The following is a 21,684-nucleotide window of genomic DNA, read 5'->3' on the forward strand; positions in this document are numbered from 1 at the left end:
TCATTTCTCTTCCCTACAGTTATGAGGTCCTGATGAGAACCACCCCCCCACTCGCTAGGGGTTCGAAACGCGTAGACCGCCTATCGACAACATAAGAGTGTTATTTTCAAATAGCATACTTCAAACCGGCAAAAAATAGATTATCCACCGTAAAAAACCTCTGTGGTGTTTTTTCAAAAATGTACTCTGACATTTTAAATTGCAAATATTGATTTTTGTATGTATGGTATGTTTGAGAGTGTGAGATTTGAATATGAATGTTGATCAACCACGTATGAATGTTATTCACCCACTAATGTGTATTTATATGAAAATGTCATTTTTATGAAGATTGTATTCTGTATTGTTTGTCCTTGCTACTTGTTTTGAATTTTTCTTTAACCAACAATTTATCAAAAACTTTCATAAAAATGAAAAGTGATTTAATCTGTGAAATTTGTTTCAACCCGCACTTAGTTCAATTCTTTGCGCGTGGAAATTCAGGTCAAATAGAGGTCACAGTACTGGCTTTTGTGTTATTGTTTAGTGCTAAAGAGGCTTGGCCTTACTGTGGGAAGCCCACACCCAGTGTTGTTTTCTCACTGTTTCCGCAGGCGTGCGCATGTGTGGTTGCCCTAGTTGGTAACTTGTGTTTTATTCGTCTAGACTGGTCAGTGCAGGTTGAAGGTCCTGCTTCGGGTTTTGTTGGGACCCTGAGAGAGTCGTTGTTGTTTCAGTGTTAGAGTTCGGTCGTTTGTGTATTTGGTTTGGTATGTCAGACACAGAAACTTTCGCCTATAGCGAAGAACATATAAAAATTTTACTAGCTGCTCCGCCCCTTTTTGCCTCAGCCACACTAAGTGTCACCGCCCAAAACCAGAATGAAACCAATAATCTATTGAGATTAAAGAAGAAACAAATATGCACCGATTTACACCGTCATTTTTTACTACAACATCTTCGAGCAGGCACGATTCCAGCAGGACTCCAGATAAAAAATGTTCCGGTCATTTTTACAGAGGATCCTATCTATAAAAAAGGATATAGCTACATTGAGACCAAGTGCAGCCGCGACCTGATGGTCCTCACAGTTGAAACTGCCCAAAGACTTTCTAAAATTCAATTGGAGGAAATATCTAACTTAGAAAAAGCCATTTCTACCAATCAATTTATCATGGACGCAAAATCCCTTCTAGAAAAAGTTGAAAAAGAAATAAGAGAATTCAAAGATTATACCATCAATCAGAAGAGCACCCAATTTGAGAAAGATAAGTGCAATTTTAATATAGACAAAGTCTATCCATATTTACAAACGGACTGCTAGTCAAGCTAAGAGGCACGAAATCATCTGCAAGAATACCAAGGCAGATCATCTAATATTTACATCACGTTCTCGGAAACATCTTCCTCAGGCAGTAGTAGCGAAAACGAAACCCCGGAACCTCGAAGATTCAACAACAGAAGAGGATCACACCAAAACCACCAAACGCCTTTTTTAGGAAAAGGCCAGAAAAAACCCAGGGGAAAAGTGCGCTTCAACCATCAACAATGGCAAATGTCCACCAGGAGACAGAATTACAAGAATTAAAAAAGTCTTCCATCTTCAACCTTTCCAATAAGATCTTAACTAAAGACGAAACAAGCATTCTGGAAAAGGGTCTCTCTTTTGTTCCATCTCAATTCACAGACTTTGTCGAACTCAAAATGGAAGCCCTAGAATTTTGTAGAAAGGTCCGGCTCAAGACATTTTTTGCGGAAAATTTGTTTGAACCATCATTCGAGAATACAGGCCTAAACAATAAATCATCATTCGTCCCTCCAAACAACAAAATTCCAAAGGAAGTCATTACTTTTGAAAGGACACTACTTTCAGCAATTTCAGATATGGAACATGAGAAAAAATGGATCAAATTTAACACAAAAAAAACGGAGTCTCTTGCACTTATAGGTTTAAGGAATGACACGTCGGTCATTTACAAACAAGCCGACAAAGGAGGAGCAATCGTCCTTTGGGACAGGTCGCTTTATATAACTGAAGTCAAACGCCAGTTAGATGACAAGCGATGCTACAGAAAAATAAATCATGATCCCACCATTGTACTCAAGAATTTATTTCATTCTATTGTCAATGATGGTTATGATAAAGGTTTCCTGGGCAAAAAAGAGACAGACTATCTGAAAATAAAAAATCCTCGAATCCCGCTTTTTTATGTACTGCCCAAAGTGCACAAAAATGAGGCACAACCACCTGGGAGACCAATAGTCTCCGGGTGTGAATCTCTCATGGAACCAGCATCAAAATTCGTGGACCATTTTTTGAAGCCCTTTATGGCAAATGTTAAATCCTTTCTAAAAGACACTACAGATTTCATAAACAAAATCAGTGAGATAAAATTTGAGGAACACAGTCACTTTTTAGTCACAATGGATGTGGTGTCACTATACACCCAAATACCTCAAGAGGAAGGACTGCATGTTTTAGAACACTTCCTAGACACAAGAGCACGACTGCATAGAGTTCCAACTGAGTTCATTCTTAAACTGGCAAGCTTTGCTCTTAAGAAAAATTACTTCAACTTTGACAGGGACTTTTACTATCAAATAAGCGGAGTCGCGATGGGGTGCCCGTTCGCTCCAGAGCTAGCCATATTGTTCATGGCTTCATATGAAGAAACCTTTATTTACAAAAAAAATCCTTTCATCCAATATATTGAGTATTGGAGCAGATATATAGATGATGTCTTATTCGTGTGGACAGGACAGGAGGAAGTACTTAAAGAATTTCATCTATGGCTCAATAATCGGACAAAGGAGATCCAATTCAGTCTGAATTATTCAAAATATAGAATGCCCTTCCTCGACGTGGAAGTTTACCCTGCGGACGGAGGACTTGTTACCACCTTATACAAAAAAGAGACCGATCGCAATAAATCACTTTATTTCAAAAGTAATCATCCAAAAAGCATGAATGATAATTTACCCTATGGACAATATCTACCGATCCGCCGTAATTGCCATTTTAAAGATGAATTAATGGACAACGCCACAACACGGACGAGTAACCTCTTGGAACGGGGTTACCCCAAAAAACTCCTGAAGAGATCAATGAAACACGCATGGTGGACACCGCGCGAAAGTTTATTGGAAAGGAAAACAAACAAAAACTGATAGAATAGTTTTTGTCTCTACTAATTGCTCAAATTCGAACCTGCTCAAAAAGGTGGTTGCCAGGAACTGGCACTTAATCAAAAATCTACACACCTCGCTTAATGTGAAGCCACTATTCGCTTTCAGAAAAAATCGAACTATTGGTAATCATTTGGTTAGAGCAGCAATGCCACAAAAAGATGTTGTGTCGGTCAGAACTTTCATTGGACTCCCTCCAGTAGTGGGACATAAGAAGTGTGGAACGTGCCTATGTTGCTCGTCCACAGAAGAAGGATCGGTCTTCCAACATAAAAACATCTTTTGGAAACATAATTCTTTACCAACTGAAGGTCACAAAATGTTATATACGGGATCAAATGTCCATGCGATCTTCTATATATTGGCAAAACTAATCAGGAAGTCAGAACGCGCATAACACAGCATAAGTCGCGAATAAGAATGAAGGCTCTAACAGCACCATTAGTCAATCATTGGCAAACTATGGCCCACAAAGAATCTGACCTGAAATGGACAGTTATTCTGAAGGTTAGCAAAGACCAAAGAGGCGTAGATTTGGACAAAAAACTACTGCAGAGGGAAGCAATGCTTATTCTGAAATTTAACACTGCTGTCGAAGGCCTGAATGAAATGTCTGAACTGTATAGACTCAATTGATTGTTCAACAATTTTAGCTGATCCCATGATTCTCGTGGTTTTTCTAACGCATTACGGCATCTAGCAGATTTTAAAAACCATTGAAATTGACACTGAGAAGTAGGGACAACAGTGGCTACATTCCACATCAATAGGCTTTTGTAACCTTCAACCGTCATACAGCCAACTGGCTTAATCATTATACTACACGCGAGCCTGCCAGCGCGGTGTGGTGTTCATTCAATTTTCACGTATAAAGTTGTTTTGTTAAAAAATGCAAGTCTGAACTACATAGTAGCCAAACCCTCCGGCCTTCCGAGCCAACTAACGAAGATGCAAGCTTCTAATACTAGGAGAACTTCATAACCGCGTACTTTAACAGAAATTTCCACAAGGCCAAACTATAGGGTTGGTCCCCATGAGAACTAAAAATACATTGTTGGCAGACCAAAGTTGAAGGTTTACACACAAGCGCACATTGCGGCCGAGCCACCTTGGAACTACACCTACCAGAGGATCCCTTAACCCGGAAGCAGAATAGCATTTGTTAAGCGTTCCTAGCATGCCAGTCCGCTACTCGTGTCACTTCAAGACACAGGACAGAAACCGTACAGAGGCACAACGCCATTCCGGCCGAAGGTAAGCACTGCTCAACAAGAGCACCAGATATCGTAAGAGCCTCAATTGTTTTGCCCCTTGGACTCCATACGCTTTAATTCATTACTCCTGTGCCAACAGGTCCGTGATTAATTCCTGGCACCCCTCCAGCTCCGTGATTAAATACTGGCACCCCTTCAGCTCCGCTGTGAAACACGATTCAAACAAGTAAGCCTTGCCATTCCCGCCCTTCCAATATACAGTATCCTTTTCATTTTAATACCTTGATAGCTTACACAGTCCCTTGTCTCCCCTTACAGACCTTCCACAAACATATTCAAAGAAATCATGTAAGTGTTTTTTCGGCAGTTTGCCGAGCATTATTATGAATTTTCTGGAGTGCACATAGGTTGTTTGACTGGATGCCTATGTTAATCTGTTTTTCAGTGTGTCAACGTCCGGTGCCTTCCCCAATAGTCTACACGCATACCAAAGGTAAGAGGCCTCAGTCTGTAGTGGCAGCTAGAACCCACTCCGCAATTACTCACATTTGGTGACACTGATCTCATTTCTCTTCCCTACAGTTATGAGGTCCTGATGAGAACCCCCCCCCCTCCCCCTTCCCACTCGCTAGGGGTTCGAAACGTGTAGACCGCCTATCGACACCATAAGATTGTTATTTTCAAATAGCATATTTCAAACCGGCAAAAAATAGGTTATCCAACGTAAAAAAACCTCTGTGGTGTTTTTTCAAAAATTTACTCTGTGACATTCTAAATTGTAAATATTGATTTTTGTATGTATGGTATGTTTGAGAGTGTGAGATTTGAATGTGAATGTTGATCAACCACGTATGAATGTTATTCACCCACTAATGTGTATTTATATGAAAATGTCATTTTTATGAAGATTGTATTCTGTATTGTTTGGCCTTGCTACTTGTTTTGAATTTTTGGTGAACTTTAACCAACAATTTATCAAAAACTTTCATAAAAAATAAAAGTGATATAATCTGTGAAATTTGTTTCAACCCACACTTAGTTCAATTCTTTGCGCATGGAAATTCAGGTCAAATAGAGGTTACAGTACTGGCTTTTGTGTTGTTGTTTAGTGCTAAAGAGGCTTGGCCTTACTGTAAATGTAAATGTAAATGTAAATGTACATGTACATGTATTTATATAGCGCAAATCGCCCACATCGCAGGCATCTATGCGCTTGCTTAGGGAACCCGTCCTGGTATTCCCCTGTGAGATACCCCGGCAGGGTATCCACAAGGTGAAAGCCAGGCATCCCGCCGCGAGGGGCCGTTGTGGAGATTAAGCAAGCTATTGCCCAGAGTCGCAGAGTGTGAACCCGTGAGTCGAGTAGGCACCGGAGTGAGAATTATCGAGTCCGTGGAATTATTGAGCCCAACCCCCGTCGGGGCGGGGAATCGAACCCTGGTCCAGGGCCGATCTCAGCTTCCGGGTCTGCCGCCTCTAACCCCTGAGCCACACTTCTCCACTGGAGCCCACACCCAGTGTTGTTTTCTCACCATGTGGTTCCTAGCACACGGTGCATGAATATGCATGCAGGCACTACATGTGCTCCTAGGGCCACATTACAGTGACCCACGGGGGACATGGCCCTGCATGGGGCCCCCAAAGTCCCTTTCCTGCACCCTTTTCATGGCAGTGGGACCGCCATGAAAAGGCAGTCAGAAATGGAATAGTAACCCTGACGGCGGTGCCTGAGCAGGCACCGCCTTCATTCAGGATCGTGATTTTGACCACCGCCCCATCGGGATCAGTAGATCCAGTTGAAGACGGTGGTCCATTACCCGACAGTCAAGGGTCCGACTGCCTGGATCGTATTGTGGCGGTGGGCCTGAAGGGCTGTCTGTTGGTGGGACTGCCACCGGCGGCCTGTCCCACCGCCGGGACCGCCACCAACGGCCTGTCCCACTGGCATCATAATGATGCCCTTAGTTTCTGAATTTTTAGTGCTCATTTTTAAAATGTACTACTACTAATAATAATAATAAGGTTAATCAAAGACATGGGTTGATAGATAGTAAGAAGGGTTTAGCAGTCAAAGTAGAAAATGTGTGGCAGTCAAGGTAGAAAAAGCTTAGATGAAAGAAGGAAGAAGTGTCAGGCCTGATACTATGCTCTTTAAATATTCTGGAAATACCAGCATTTTACATTAATATTTTCAGTTTTAATATACCTTCATATCCTGGTTTAACTTCCATTGCAGTGCTGCCCTGTGCCTTTTCGGTCTCTTGTCCTTCAGTCAAGTGACATACCCTAATGACACCATTGTCCCTTTCCGACTTTTTAGCCAACAGTTCTTTGCATACCAATAGTTAAGCACAGAATCAGTAGCTAAACAGTCCTCTTGATTGATGTAACACTTTGCAAACCATGAACACCTATGGCATAATGATACCTACATTTTACATAATGCTGGTCACTATTTTTTTTAATAAATGTTTCTATTGGCATTTGAACACATTTTCTTTTAGAATCAAACAGTGCACTGCTAAATTCACCAACTCTGTTGTACTCGAAGGATGCTGGTCATTTTTAGCATAATGTGGGTATCGACAGCATGGTAGTACCTACTACTGAAATTAATTTTGGCCCAGGGATATCGATACAAATTCTTGCCACATTGTAGCCATCTTCAGCAAGGTGTTGGCTTTCGAAGGGATAATGCTGAGACTATAATCTGTGGCATGACGCTATCGGCTTCTGGCATATCGCTGGTCCTGTAATCATGGCTGCACTATTTGGCTTATTGTGCATTTTAATGTGGTTAGAGGATGACACAATATTTATGAGTTGATGAAAGAAGGCCACTTTCATCTTTCTCTGTTGATGGTATACACTCAGTTATCAACCCACACACTCATCTATCTTTGCACTCGCCCATTCATCAATTCATGCATTCTCATCTATGCAAACATCCAAGACTAGCACAAGGAGGTACCCACTAGATGGTTTGCTCCAGACCCCACTGCTCCTGGTAAATATATTCATATATCATAAAATCAGACCTATTTAGGTCCCACAAAAGTTTCTGACATGCCTGCAATCATCCATGTACTCAATCACTACCTAGCAATTCATTCTTCCTACCATTGATTCATACTCACTCATACCCACTCACCCATCAGCACAAACAAACTTGCTAATCATTGAACTGGCAATTTCAGTTATAAAACAGATCTTTGGACTTTTCAATGTTTTTTTATCTGGATAACCTGTTGGGTGTTCTTTTATAATGTATGGTTCCAAGGAAAATAAAAAAAGTTGGAACCTACAAGGATCAACACTTTAACCCTGTACTGCTGATGCTTACTACAAACTGTCAAGTTATCTAGTGAATATAGGTGTAGGTTTACAAATCTTTATGGAAAAGTCACTGTTTATTCAATATAACATGCTCTCCAAAAGGCTGATGTTTAAGATTTGAATAATCATTTTAAGAGCCAAGAAATATGCGGGAATGACAAATGGTTTGTTTTAATGGATAGACATAAAGCTTAGATGCCTGCTACTCAGATGAGCTAAAATGTCCTTCACTGGCTATATCTCTCATCAATCAGGCCTTCCTCAGACCCTAAAGTACTTCACAAAGCCCTTTCTTCTTGAACTCACCCCTACATGTAATTGCCTGTATCTGCATAAGGCTCTCAACTCCACCATTGTGAAAGTTTCCAAGATAGCTAAATCCACCTCCATGTTTCCTTAGATTTTTAAAAGTTGCAGCATCGGAATCAAAAAGAAATGCAAATTAAAAACGAAAAAACAATTTTTGCTTTCAGTTCAGTTAAATTTAGGGATTTTTAATTAGTTTTGGATCTCACCGCTGAGCATCAATGTGAGAAAGTGGATTATTAATTGTCGTGGATGGTAGTCCACCACTGGAAATAAATTCACTACTTTTGTTAGGTCCAGGAAACATTTCAGCGAATTAAACCAGAGCTCAACTCCTGGTAGCTATGGTGCAGAGCAGGGAGGCATAATTTAAGAAAATGTGTAAAACATTTAGAAGTATTAAAATGGTGAAAGGGTCAAAAACACACCACTCTAATTTATGTAAGTAGAGAATAAATTGATGAACAAATGACAATACAAATCCAATAAAAGGAGCCAAACATAAGAATTTTTAAGGTATTAAATCAAAAAGCATTAAGCGCCAATCCCGGTCATCAGGTTGTACTAGACCTGACCTAGAAGCAATTTAAGCCAGACTGCAATGGAGTGCAACTTGGATACAGGAACAGGTTTGCCCGGTCAGAAGTTTTTCCTTCTGACTTAGTCTCGGAAATGGAAGTCAAAAGGGCTCAACAAGGCAAGGCAGGAGGCTGTAGCCCAGATGGGCTCATTGAGGCTGGATAGTGGCTGGACAAAGTATTGGTAAAGTCAATACCTTTTCAGGGGAAGGCACTGAGCAGAAGAAATTCAAAATTCACTCCCAAGAATTGTCTCTTGCTGAGCAGTTACTTTTGGTGTCTTCACTTGGTGAAGATTTCTACCTTCAGATCTAGTTGCTTTTTGGTGCTCAGGTTCCTCCGAGGTGAAGTCGAACAGGGCTCCGTGAGGCTGGACAGCCCCTCTGAAACACCCCGCTGAAATTGATTTGCTGCGTTAGGAAAGCTCTGAGTGGGAGCAACCTGAATCTTTGGCCCATTAGCAACACACCTTCGGCTGCTAGACTTTGCAGGTCTGCCCCAGTTTTCTGGAGGTCTTTGGAGCCAAAATATTTCTAAGTCCCAGGTTTTTTAAGATGTTAGTAGGAGTGCACTTCAACAAAGCCAAGGTCCCAGGACCCTAGGAACTGCATTTGCTGTTTAGTACTCAGTCCAGCAGAAGCCACCAGCAGGGCCCAGGCCAGGTCCTGTTGGGACTGGTCAGCTGGGCTCTTCAGGAAAAAGGGATTCTAGCAGCTTGTTGTGTCCCTGTAGCTTAACAGGAGGTTAGCCAACTGACCCTTTGAGTCCACTTCTTTGTTCTGAGTGCAAGTGGCAGCAGGTCCAACCTTTCAGATTGCCTCTTAGGTCTCAATAGCTGGGTCAGTCCTTTTTCTGCCTTCCAAAGGTCCAGATGTGTTCTGTGGAGGGTGCCCAGAGGTGCCACAGTTATGCCTAGCCCTAGCCTGTGGGTGGGGGTGACTCCTAGAACTCCCTGGCCTATAGGGATACATTTCCCTGGGGTAACATACCTACTTTTGCAGCAATTCCTGTGTGCCCTGCTGCAGCCAATCTTGCTGTGCTACTCTGTACCTAAATCCAACTTGGCAGACCCTTTCTTTACTTTTGCAGTACTCTTGTGCCGTTGCCAGAGATATAGCCAGGTAAATGAGAAACCTCATCTGTGCTCACTCATAACCGGTTCTGGGAACAGACCCTTTGCCAAGTAGGTTGATCCGTGGCTGACAGCAGGCACAAAGGAGGGCACAGGCCCAGGTGTTAGCTACATCTACTTGTGACATTGTATACAACTTTGAAGTAAATTAAGTTCATGGGCACTGTCCAGATGTTCACAGGAACAGAACACCTTCCCAAACTCAAGACCTTTGTCTCTGCTCTGGGAGCAAGTGTATAGTTCATCTAAGTGCTATTCTGCTTCTGGGTGATAGTAGGAATCTTATGCATATGGGTTTCTAGTGTCATGTGTCCCAGAAATGCCTGGTAGGAAACCTTGCCATTTCTACATGTACAGGGATCTTTCCTAAAGCTGCCTTTACATTTCACATTGACTTTTGACACACATTTGCATTCATGGCACTGGGGTTCGTTTCTTGGAATCACCAACCTTGCTTACACAAACTTTGCTGAAACACTATCATACTGCCTTGGCATTGTGTACAAGGTCTACACATACGACTGTGCAAATGTGTTTGTTATTTACCTCCATATGGCCACATGGCTATCTGCAGTATACAAACATGGCAGCCTGATCGCAATCAGGGCCTGAAGCAAGTATGCCTTTTTCTATATAGAAACATTTGTTTCCGGGTATAGCTAGAGGAGGAACTTTTGCTGACTACATGCTGAAGCTTTTCCCTGCAGCTGAATGACATCTCCATAAGGGGTGTCCAGTTCGTGACCAAGACAGGGTCATATATTCTTACCCACCAAGAATCCAGTAAGGGGATTCTTGGCAGAACATACAACTACACCCCAGATACATAGGTTAGAGTTGGCATAGTAGGAGTATGTTAGATTGTTATATCATTTTTATATGCCTGCATGTGTATGTGTGTATATATATCATTCAAATTGCGCGTCAGCCCCTGGGCGCGCTTGAGCAGACCCGTCTTCTGAAGTGGCCGGAGGCACAAGGGCAGCTACGGCATCTCTCTAATTATCCAAGGTATTGGAAGCTCTCCGGCTCGCCGCTCTCCTAATCAGCAAGGCTCCCGCTGCAGCCCAGCAGTCCGTGACCTCACGGAGAAGTCAGGATCACGGCATTCTTGGCTTCAGGAACAGCGTTGCAGGAGTTACCAGCGGTCAAGACGTTTGGGGAATCGGGAGAGGAGAAGACTTCAGCAACAGCACAGTCTCTTCGTTTTACAAGCGTCCACATTCATCCAGCACTCCACGAGATAACAGTGGATTCAGGGGGACTAATCTTACCTGGCTTTCCATTACTGCTGAATGCTGGGAGTTGTAGTTTGCCGACGCAGCTACAACGCACCTCCTCCAATCAACCTGACCCACCTGGATGGCCACCAATGGCAAGACGCCGTTTTCCACTTAAAAACGAATGGACAGATTTTTAAAGTGTAACTGGCATTTGAGAAAGACATTGCTGTCGAAACGCGTCATGCCACACTCTGCTGAATAAAATCCTTTCCTGAACTCCCCGCTGTGTCTCTCCGGTTCTTCATGCAGGAATCGACTTCTTTTCATTCAAATTGCGCATCAGCCCCTGGGCGCGCTTGAGCAGACCCGTCTTCTGAAGTGGCCGGAGGCACAAGGGCAGCTACGGCATCTCTCTAATTATCCAAGGTATTGGAAGCTCTCCGGCTCGCCGCTCTCCTAATCAGCAAGGCTCCCGCTGTAGCCCAGCAGTCCGTGACCTCACGGAGAAGTCAGGATCACGGCATTCTTGGCTTCAGGAACAGCGTTGCAGGAGTTACCAGCGGTCAAGACGTTTGGGGAATCGGGAGAGGAGAAGACTTCAGCAACAGCACAGTCTCTTTGTTTTACAAGCGTCCACATTCATCCAGCACTCCACGAGATAACAGTGGATTCAGGGGGACTAATCTTACCTGGCTTTCCATTACTGCTGAATGCTGGGAGTTGTAGTTTGCCGACGCAGCTACAACGCACCTCCTCCAATCAACCTGACCCACCTGGATGGCCACCAATGGCAAGACGCCGTTTTCCACTTAAAAACGAATGGACAGATTTTTAAAGTGTAACTGGCATTTGAGAAAGACATTGCTGTCGAAACGCGTCATGCCACACTCTGCTGAATAAAATCCTTTCCTGAACTCCCCGCTGTGTCTCTCATATATATATATATATATATATATATATATATATATATATATATATATATATATATATATATATACTGCATTAGCAAGATGGTGTAACTGTTCTTTGTATTCACTGTCTTGATGCTTCTCATGACTTTCATCTGCTTCTGTCTATTGATCATTGTAGCACATACATTCTATATAAGAATCGCTTTGGTTCAATAAATATTGAAAACGCTCCTTTGTTTATTCTTGTATATTTTCTCTGAGCAAATGAGAGCACGATTGGATGAGCGAAAGGTTCTTGATCTGTCACCATGATCCCTAAGGGGTCTGGGTTCTCATATTCAGTGATTGCCAAAACCGTTTGCTCCCTGGGTAGGCTTAGTAGGGCTTATGATGGCACTGAAGGCTAACTAGTCCAAGAGACAATATATCCTGTGGAGGTGCACAAAATCAGTCTGGCACAATACCAAAGTTTATGTTGTCCACAAATGTGCAGTTCCACCTGATTAGGGGAAACTACACAACACTAGACGGGTAAAAGGTGACTTTTTAAAAGTACCTTTTGCTATATATTTGCTACAAATCCGACATTACCAAATACACTGGGTAAGTAATAAATATTTTAAAGGGAGATTTTGCAGTTTCTTGTCTTGTCTTGTAGGTTGGTTAGCTGTGCATGTCTTTTGCAGTCTAGCACTGGGATAGTCTTTTAAGTAGCTGTGCACTTTGGAAATCCTTCATTCGTTTATTTAAAGGGAGATTTTGCAGTTTCAACACAGCACAGACAGGCTACAGTGGTAGGCCTACAGTCATGTTTGTACTGTTGCTGTAGTTGTTACATTTAACTTAGAGGCCAATTAGGGGTGTAGCCAATGTAATATGTTTTAGTGATCATTGCACCTACACTGGGCACTGAACAGCAATGCCCAGGGTGAAAAATCCAAAAAACAGCATTACAATCTAGCAAAAAGTGGGTGTGACCATGCAAAAGAGTAATTTTCCTACAATTGGTAACTACAACATTGTAGTTGACGACATTCAGCATGTCAGTAGGCACACTCTTATGGCATATTGACTTGCCAATGCTTCTTGATGTCGCCATCTACCATTACTGTGTCACACATATCTTGTGTGGCATGTCACTAGTCAAACACCTACTTATACTTAATGTAATTTATCACATCATGCTGTTCATCTCATTGCACAACATTCAGAAAAACACAAGACACTTAGTTATGTAGGCCACAGGTACATTTACTTGTGTCGCAAGCTGTGTTGGGCAACCAGATGCTTATGGCACGGGTCACTTTGCATATCACACAATACCATGCTCAATGAACCATACAAGGCCATGTTTAGTTCATTGTAGATTGTAATGTGTTATACTTACACATACCACACACCATCTGGTATTGAATGCAATGATGTATTGCATCTCTGTCAATGCTCACATTTCATGCTGCCGCACTCAGAGGAACGTGTGTCATGGCAATAGCTATGTATCATCTAAAGTAACTGTTTATATTTCTGATCCTTCCAAACTATGACATTTATACATGTTTTCATGTTTATAACACAGAGAAAACCATGTTTATCTCTTTAATATTTTGTTTCTTCTATTGGTTCTATGGTTTGACTTGTGTTCTTTTCCTAGTATATGGCTTTCTGTCATTCAATTCTTTTTCACGTCTCCTTTTGTATCCAACATAGACTTACAGAGAGGGCTGTGGGTCATTCTTTTGCCCATGATTCAGTGTTTTTCTTGTGTATCTCGGGTCCCTGCTCTTTATTCAGTGGATTACTTGCCTATTCTTGTGTTTGTCCTACCCAGGTACCTTTTCGGTCTCACTGGGCCTCACTGAGTTGTATCCTTACTCTTCTGATGTCATGTATTACAGGATGTACAATTTTATGTCTCTCTGTCTGACTATCCTTTTTTTTTGGCCTCAACAGCCCAGGTCCACAAAAGGTATTAAGTACCTAACTCCGGGGTCTCCCTGAAAGTAGCACCGTCCGGAGCCCTTTTCTTATTAGACCTAAGCTGCGTCCATCTATACCTTGCTTCTCGTGCTCCAACCATAGGAAGCTTACAGTCGACCAGACCCTTTCTGAGGCCACCACTGGAGTAATCAAGCAAAATGGCATTAAGGCCTAATCATAGGACTATAATTATACATTCACAGAGGGAGGGGTTTAGCCAATTCTCAAAGGGGAGCCAGAACTCATTACGCTTAAGCTTAGAAGCTCTTTCTAGCATGACCATATAATTTATTGAAGCCAACCATTCTGCTTTATTCGGGGGCGTGGCTTTAATCCAATGCTTACAAATTTCCCTGCGGGCAAGCGATATTAATGAAAAACATTTTTTTTAAATATTTTGTGACAAAGATTCATAGTTACCCGGAAGCCCAAAAAAGACAAGGGACCTGCTTACCTGGAGCGACCCAACAAGTAATAAAGATACCATATTACTCATATCCTGCCAAAAATATTGGAGTGCTGGGCAATCCAAGAACATATGTTGATTGTCGCTTTTTTCTTTCCCACTTTTTTGGACACCTCGGCGTAGCACCTTTCGCAAATTTTGCCAACTTATATGGCATCCAATAGACCCTCTGGAGACAAAAGAGGTGGTTCCGCCTCAAATTTGCGGCCTGTACTGTGAAGTATAGCATGTTACAAGATACTTGCCATAAGTCTGTAAACTGCTCTCCCGGCAAGCTCTATTCCCACAGTGTTGCTGGCAAATTAAAGTCTCCATCCGAACTTTCCACAAGGCTTCGATTCCATCTTGCCACCTCTTTTCCATGGGATCCTTCAGATTTTATTGAGGATTCTAGCACGTTAGACTGTCCTGCGCCTAGCCCATCCGTAAGGCTCCAACTTTTAATTTTAAGATATTTGAATTTTGACAGTTGCCCATCAGCTATCTCCTGGGCCTCCTCCCAGGAAATCTTACTCCATCAACCATCAATTGACCCCAGGTTTTTATCCCTGCTTCTTTCAAAGAACGAGCCAGGCAGTCTTTTCACCACTACTAGGAGGACCCGGGGAGTCCCAAATTGGGGCCAGTCCACTATAATAGTTTATATTGGATTCGTTATTGCAAAGCTTTGCAGAGTCTTAAGCCGCACTTTTTTAAAATAGCGTGGATATCCATATTTGTACATAAACTCATGCTCACCCCCTTGTACATCAGATAACATGCCTTCAAACATTCTCCCAATATCAGAGCTATCTAGCTTACTTAATAGATATTTTCCTCCTTTTAATAGAAAAACCCAAGCATAATGAGACAAATCCGGGAGCCGTAGGCCTCCTTTGTCATATTGCTGTCTAATCTTTTTCCAGACAATTCTCGTACCTTTCGACGCCCAGATAAAGCTAGTTACCTTGGATGGGTATTTTCTGAGCCAATCTTCTTGAAAGACCATGAGAATATTTTGAAACAAAAAAGTGAACTTGGGAAGGATTGCCATTTTTACAAGTTTGACTCTGCCATAGATTGTTAGAGGAACGTTGGAATAGCTTAGTAAGAGTTTCCCTACTGCTTTATTAACCTTTTGAAAATTGATTTCGGGCATTTGTTCTAATTTCACCACGATTTGGATTCCTAAATACCTAATTTCTTCCTTTACACATCTCAATTGCGAATTAATATTCCACTTCATTACAACCGTTTTGTTTTCATTGATCTCATAGCCAGAGAGCCACCCAACCGTGCTGCCAGGTCATATACTGTTGGTAGTGCTGTGTTAAGATCAGAGATATAGACTACTAAATCATTTGCATATAGCCCTACTTTTTTCTCCCACCCCAAAAAATCTAAAAGGAAGTATGCTCTCATGACACCTTTTCTTTTCAGCTAGTGGTTCAATGTACAAATTAAAGAGAAGTGGGTACAACGGGCGCCCCTGCCTGGTCCCCCTATAGATGTTAAAACTATTAGACATGTTTCCATTCACCAAAACCCTGACTGAAGAATTCTTATATAAGAGAGCTATTGCCCTACAGAAGTTTTCCCCCAAGTTAGAAAGCTACAACATTTCCTGCAGATAAGACCAATTGACCCAGTTGAATGCCTTCGTCTAATTCACGGTAATGACTGCCAACGGTATTTTGAATGTGGTTGCTATATCAGCAGTGCCAATTATGCTGTAAGTTAGTTCTTTAATCCGCCTGCCACTCACAAAGCCCTTCTGATCCTCATGTAGCAACACATCCAGCACTCCACCCAGCCTATCTGCTAACAATTTTGTAAAGATCGTGTAGTCTGAATTAAGCAGTGAGATAGGCCTGTAAGAGTCACAACAGCTAGGTGGTTTATCTGCCTTGAGGATCAGAGTAACAATGGCGTCATTCCAAGAGTGAGGAATCTCCTTACCACCTTAAAAAATCTCAGTGAACAACCTAACCATTACCGGGACAAAAAATCTCTCCAGTTTTATATACACCTCGACTGGGATACCATCTGGTCCTGCAGCCTTATTTGCTTTCCCTGCATTAATAATATTTCGAATTTCAGAGTCTAAAATATACTATTCATTACTTCCCTTTGGGGTTCAGACTCTGTCTGACTATCCTTGTTGTCTCCGGTCACCCCTCCTTTACTGGTACCTCTCTCTTTAATTAAAAGTTAGACCCCATCCAGTACCTGGCATTATGCCTCTATCCACCACCAATGCTGTATTGGTTGGCTGACATCATTGAATGTTTTTGAATCTGCTCCAAAATAGCCACCCTTGCGTGTATGTGCACTTCCATGCACACAGCCATGGCAGCCATCTCTGAATGGTTTTCTATTGCTCCAGGAAAAAAAACATTCCAAAATGGCTGCATCATGCCACATGGGTTTCCCACTTGGAAACATTTTTCGTTAGAAAAGTATTTCAAGGTGACCAGTGTACGTTCAAATGCATGCAGAAAACCAACCAAGATAGCTGCTCATGTGTGCGCATGTCCAAGAGCCATTTCGGTTTGATTTTTGAAAAGCCTTTGGAAAATATATTCAAAGATGGATGCCTGCTTGTGTCCACCTGGGACAATAAAAACATTAAAACAACAATGGAGGAGTGCCCCCTGGAAAGGAGAATACAGAGAAGGATTACTTCTGTATCTAGAGCTTAAGGCTCAGGTTAGCACTAAGTGCCCCAGCCCTATACCGGACAGTGTTTGTCCTTGTAGAAGACCCCTCACTCACCAACCTGGTTGGTGACATGCTTCATCATCGGGGTCCCACCCCATAGGCCGAGTGCCCATAGGGTGTGCTGCGACACCTGATTACAGTGGAGCGGGTTTCTTGATTATATGTGCAGAAAAAATTACTGTGATATGTGTATTAAAAAGGGCCAAGACTACTCACTCCAAGACTTTATTCTTGAGTGCTTAGACCCTGTTAAAAGCAATGTGGCACCTGTGCCTATTTAGGAAGGCTTCGGTGTCTCGAGAAGTGTGATAAAGTTAAAAATAGCGAAGTGTGCTATGTGAATTAAAGTAGGTCAAAGTAGGTCTACATGTTTCAACCATTTAAAAAAATTATTTGGTTTTCGTCAGGACCGTGAGTTATGAGCGGGGTGGTCCGCACACGCTAAGGCGCGTCCAGCCCTCGTTCAAATGAAGACCACAAATTGTGGTCTTGTCTAAAAGGGTGTTTGATCCTGGTTCAGGAAAAAACCTGTAGGAGAAAAAACGTATAGGGTTGGGTTAACGTACTGGGGAAGACAAAATAAAGGTACACGATTAACAGGTAATGTGCTTGGTGGGTTCACAAAAGGTAAGGTGACAGGAGAACACCTTATATATCAGGTCGTACCCGTGGTCTAAAAACATTAGCAAAGCCAATAGGACTGTGCCCAGTGAGCCATTGACTTTGCCTAGGCTTGTTTCCTCTGCAATGCCCTTTTTCCCTTTGTCTCAGTGTTTGTATATATGGTTGGCTTTTTTGTATTTGCTTATTGATTCTCTTCTGTTGCTTCCTATTTGTTACTTTGTCCATTTTTCTTTTCTCGCTTATTTGTTGGCCCTTTTCTTTATTGGTTTCCCTAATTACGTTTTCTCTTCCATTTTTGCTTCTGGATTCATTTTCCTGTTTTATGTTTGCTTTTTATTTTTACTCTCGCTTTCAGTTTATTTTTCCTCTTTTCTTATTGATATAATTTGCTGTCTGAATGCTGCTCACTTTCCAACGTTTTCTTTTGACTTTTCTAGACTACAGTGCTGTTCCAACTCCCCAAAATGTATCCATGAAGTCTATCAACATGAAACATTGGTTGATCTGGAGTCCATCTTTGCACTCCGTCCTCTAATGTTCTGGCTAAAAACTTGGCTTAGTGAGGGACTAACGTTGACCCAGTACATTTTAAAAGAATGTATGACCCTTGATCACACACTTAGTATTCCGTGGCTCAGATATATTAAGAGCAGTTTTGAAAAGTTAGGACGAGTTGAACTGTACACTAACCCTGAACTAATATCTAAGAAGGATGTGGAGACAGCAAGGGAGTCCTTTAGCAACCTAAGGAAATTGGAGAGGGAGGAGCTGGAACTGCAGAAACCTAGTGTCTGTAAATGTTTAATGCTAAAGACTACACCATCAGATGAGCCTTATCTTCTGGGGTGTTTAACTACTTATGAACGCTTTTAATGACCAGGTTTCGCGTGGACCTTTTTCACTTCCTGCTTGCCATACCAAGAGGGAGCAGTAGAGGTCAGTTGTTAGCACCCTGGGGCTGCGACGGAGAGTCTGCACAGGACTTGCTTCACTCTGTATTATTCTGTAAATTTTATGAGGTCCCCGGAAGTTTTTTTATTGTCCCGATATTAAAGAGGATGAATTTTAAGCAGGCTCGTACAGCTCTCCTGTATCTGCAATTGCTGAAGGATGAATGTATTTTCTCTGTTCTTGGTTATTTGAAATCTGCGGTGAAGTCGAGGGCCAGTCTTGATTAAACACCAATAAGGGTCAGGGTTTTAAGATTATTTTAAGATATATATATTTTAGCAAAAGCTTTGGGACAGGTTAATCTCGCTGACAGGCTTTTGAATTATAGGTTAAGACTATTTGGACTCGAACTTTGCACCTTATGTTATAGATTACCATGGACCGTGGTGGTATGTATTTTTATCAATGATGAATTGTGTTGAAATTTATGAAATTTTGATGAACTGATAACTGTTATGGTTTAATATCTTTGAAACTGAATAAAGTTGATTCGATTTAATATTGGTTTCTCTAATTACGTTGTCTCCTCCATGTTTGCTTCTGGATTCATCTTCCTGTTTTATGTTTGCTTTTTATTTTACCTCTCGCTTTCAGATTATTTTTCCTCTTTTCTTATTGATATAATTTGCTGTCTGAATGCTGCTCACCTTCCAACCTTTTCTTTTGCCTTTTCTAGACTACAGTGCTGTTCCAACTCCCCAAAATGTATCTATGGTGTCCATCAACATGAAACATTGGTTGATCTGGAGTCCAGTAGTGTCTTCAAGTGGAAATGTGACCTACTCCGTCCAGGTTCAAGGGTAAATTTACATATTTTTAAAGAACATTCATCTTATTACTCTTTGCTTCTGGTATAGTCCATGGTGTTGAAGAGTTTGGTCCAACAGGGAGGTTTTGACGTGGCGTCTCCTTCAAAGGGTCAATAGGTGACTGAATATGACTTAATTTAGCATGCCATTTGAATCTAGTTCTTAAGTAATATTGGTGTAAATTAAGTGAACTGAGAGTAACCCCAAGAGTGCATTTAGGTTGTTAATTGAAAGCCTAGTACGAGTAACTTGGTGACTTGGGGCATGTGCCGTGGTATGAGTTATTTTGTTTGGAGTTGTAAGCTATTTTATGTCTTTTATGTTTTATACTTTGTACTATATGTTATGTGATGTGTTATTTTGTCCTGAGTTGCATTGTTATGTTGTGTTATGTTATTTTGTCTTACGTTGTGATGCGTTATATTCTGTATGTTATATGCTACATTTGTATAGCCCATTCATACAATTTCTGGGGTTCTTGGTAATCTTACCCAGCACCTTAACTAATGGACCTCTACCTGTAGTGTGATTAATTTGAGCCTACTAAATTGAATTTAAAACAGCAGCATTTATTGTGTGTGCTTACTTTGTTCACCCATCACATATTCTTCTTATAGGTCCTTTCCACATTTATAAGTTTCAAAGTAGTACTTTTGGCGGAATATTTAGAGGCGAAAGTAAGCTCCGTTTAACTCGGATCTATATATATTATTTTTGATCTGTTATAGTGTAAGCGATTCAGCAGGAACAGCTTTGATATGGAATGAAAAGGCTTATTGTAAAGTACAGTACTTTTTATCATAGGGACATAATGACACTTTCAAAAGACTGAGAAACTGCAGATTTTGACCGGGCAGACAATTAACAGTGTACAAATGATTCATAAATCTTGCTGTGAGAGAAAATCAAAGACCACAGAGACATACTGAAAAATCCATATTTTATCATTTGGATTAGATTCTCCAAAGCATAATTCCTCAACATAGGAGTATGTGTCAAGAAGATCATACCACCCCCTCTGTCACGTGAAACTGGCACCAATTGAAAATTACTACAGAAAGTCTGCAAGCCCCCTAACTGCAAACTATTGGATGATAGGAATTGTGGACTAATCCCATGAAAGGCTAGGCATGTTAGATATGTGTCCATAGATTTGAAGCAGTTACATTTGAATTTGTCACAAATACTGAGGTCAAGGCTGATGAAGCTGGCCATGCAACAAATTTCCACCTGATTCCATATATTAAAATAAGATAGATCTGAAAAATTGACACCCTGATAACATCCCAAAACATGCCATATTGATGTTGAAAGAAGTCTTGACAGCCTTCTATATGACAAAGAAACTAAAGCAAAACTGGACAAAGAAGCATTTGTTGAACATATTTCGTTTAGGACAACAGAGGCGTCCAAACACTATTTGGTACTCATCTGATCAAAGACCCAGCCTTGGGAAACTGAAGCTCTTATATATTCAAGATAAATGGGAAAGTATTGGAATACATAAGCATCCACCAAGCTGAATTTGTTCAGAAAATAATACAGACAGCACCACACACTTTCTTACTAATTGTCCTTGACGAGGAAGAAACAGATTACCCTACATGTGTCTTTGTGGAAATGCATTAACATGCAAATGAGCCTTACTGGGCTCACCTAAATCAGATGTTCTGTATGAAACATCGAGGTTTGTTACCATATCCCTTAGTATATCCTCCTGGGGAATTTTGGAATCTAAAACATCTGACTGGTATTATGGTGCATGGGTCAATTTCATTCCTTCCAGATTTTGTGATTCGATTATTGTTGGGCTACCGGAAGAATAACACCTTTGCTCAAAAGGTGGAAATTGTGCACAGGCAGGGATCTATTGAAAATAGGCTTTTGACTAATCACTTTATTGTGCTAGGCTTCAAGATCATTGGCAAGAAAGTGACTTATGCCCATTGCACAACTGATTGAGAATAGACTCAAGAAACTATGGACTTTCGGCTTTATCTAATCAAAAATGTTACACACCATTTGAACATTTTAAACAGAAAAGAAGTAAATGTGAGAAACACATTGTAAGACAAGTTTGTTGTGATGACTCTAGCACACCTCTAGAACAAATGACTGTAGAACACCTTGACATGAAATTAATGAAATGATAATGTAGCATGATTTGATTTTTAATTGTAAAGACTTTATGGTTTTAAACCAAATAAAACTATTCCTACTTGATACCTAGCTCCCATATTGTGGGTAGTCACTATGCTTACTCTACCTCCTTTGTCTGTTCCTTGAACATGG

The 21,684-nt window shown here is 41.2% G+C and overlaps 1 protein-coding gene across 1 annotated transcript in view; it reads left to right on the plus strand.

Annotated features, from left to right (window-relative positions):
* IL20RB (interleukin 20 receptor subunit beta) overlaps positions 1-21,684 on the plus strand; it is a 243,646-nt gene that overhangs the window by 94,478 nt on the left and 127,484 nt on the right. The window contains exon 2 of the mRNA XM_086943914.1: positions 19,260-19,383. Coding sequence (XP_086800040.1) covers positions 19,260-19,383 — 124 coding nt within the window. The remainder of the gene's footprint in view (positions 1-19,259; positions 19,384-21,684) is intronic.

The sequence above is a fragment of the Lissotriton vulgaris genome, chromosome 11 (assembly GCF_964263255.1).
Source record: "Lissotriton vulgaris chromosome 11, aLisVul1.2, whole genome shotgun sequence".
In the NCBI taxonomy this organism is placed as follows: domain Eukaryota; kingdom Metazoa; phylum Chordata; class Amphibia; order Caudata; family Salamandridae; genus Lissotriton; species Lissotriton vulgaris.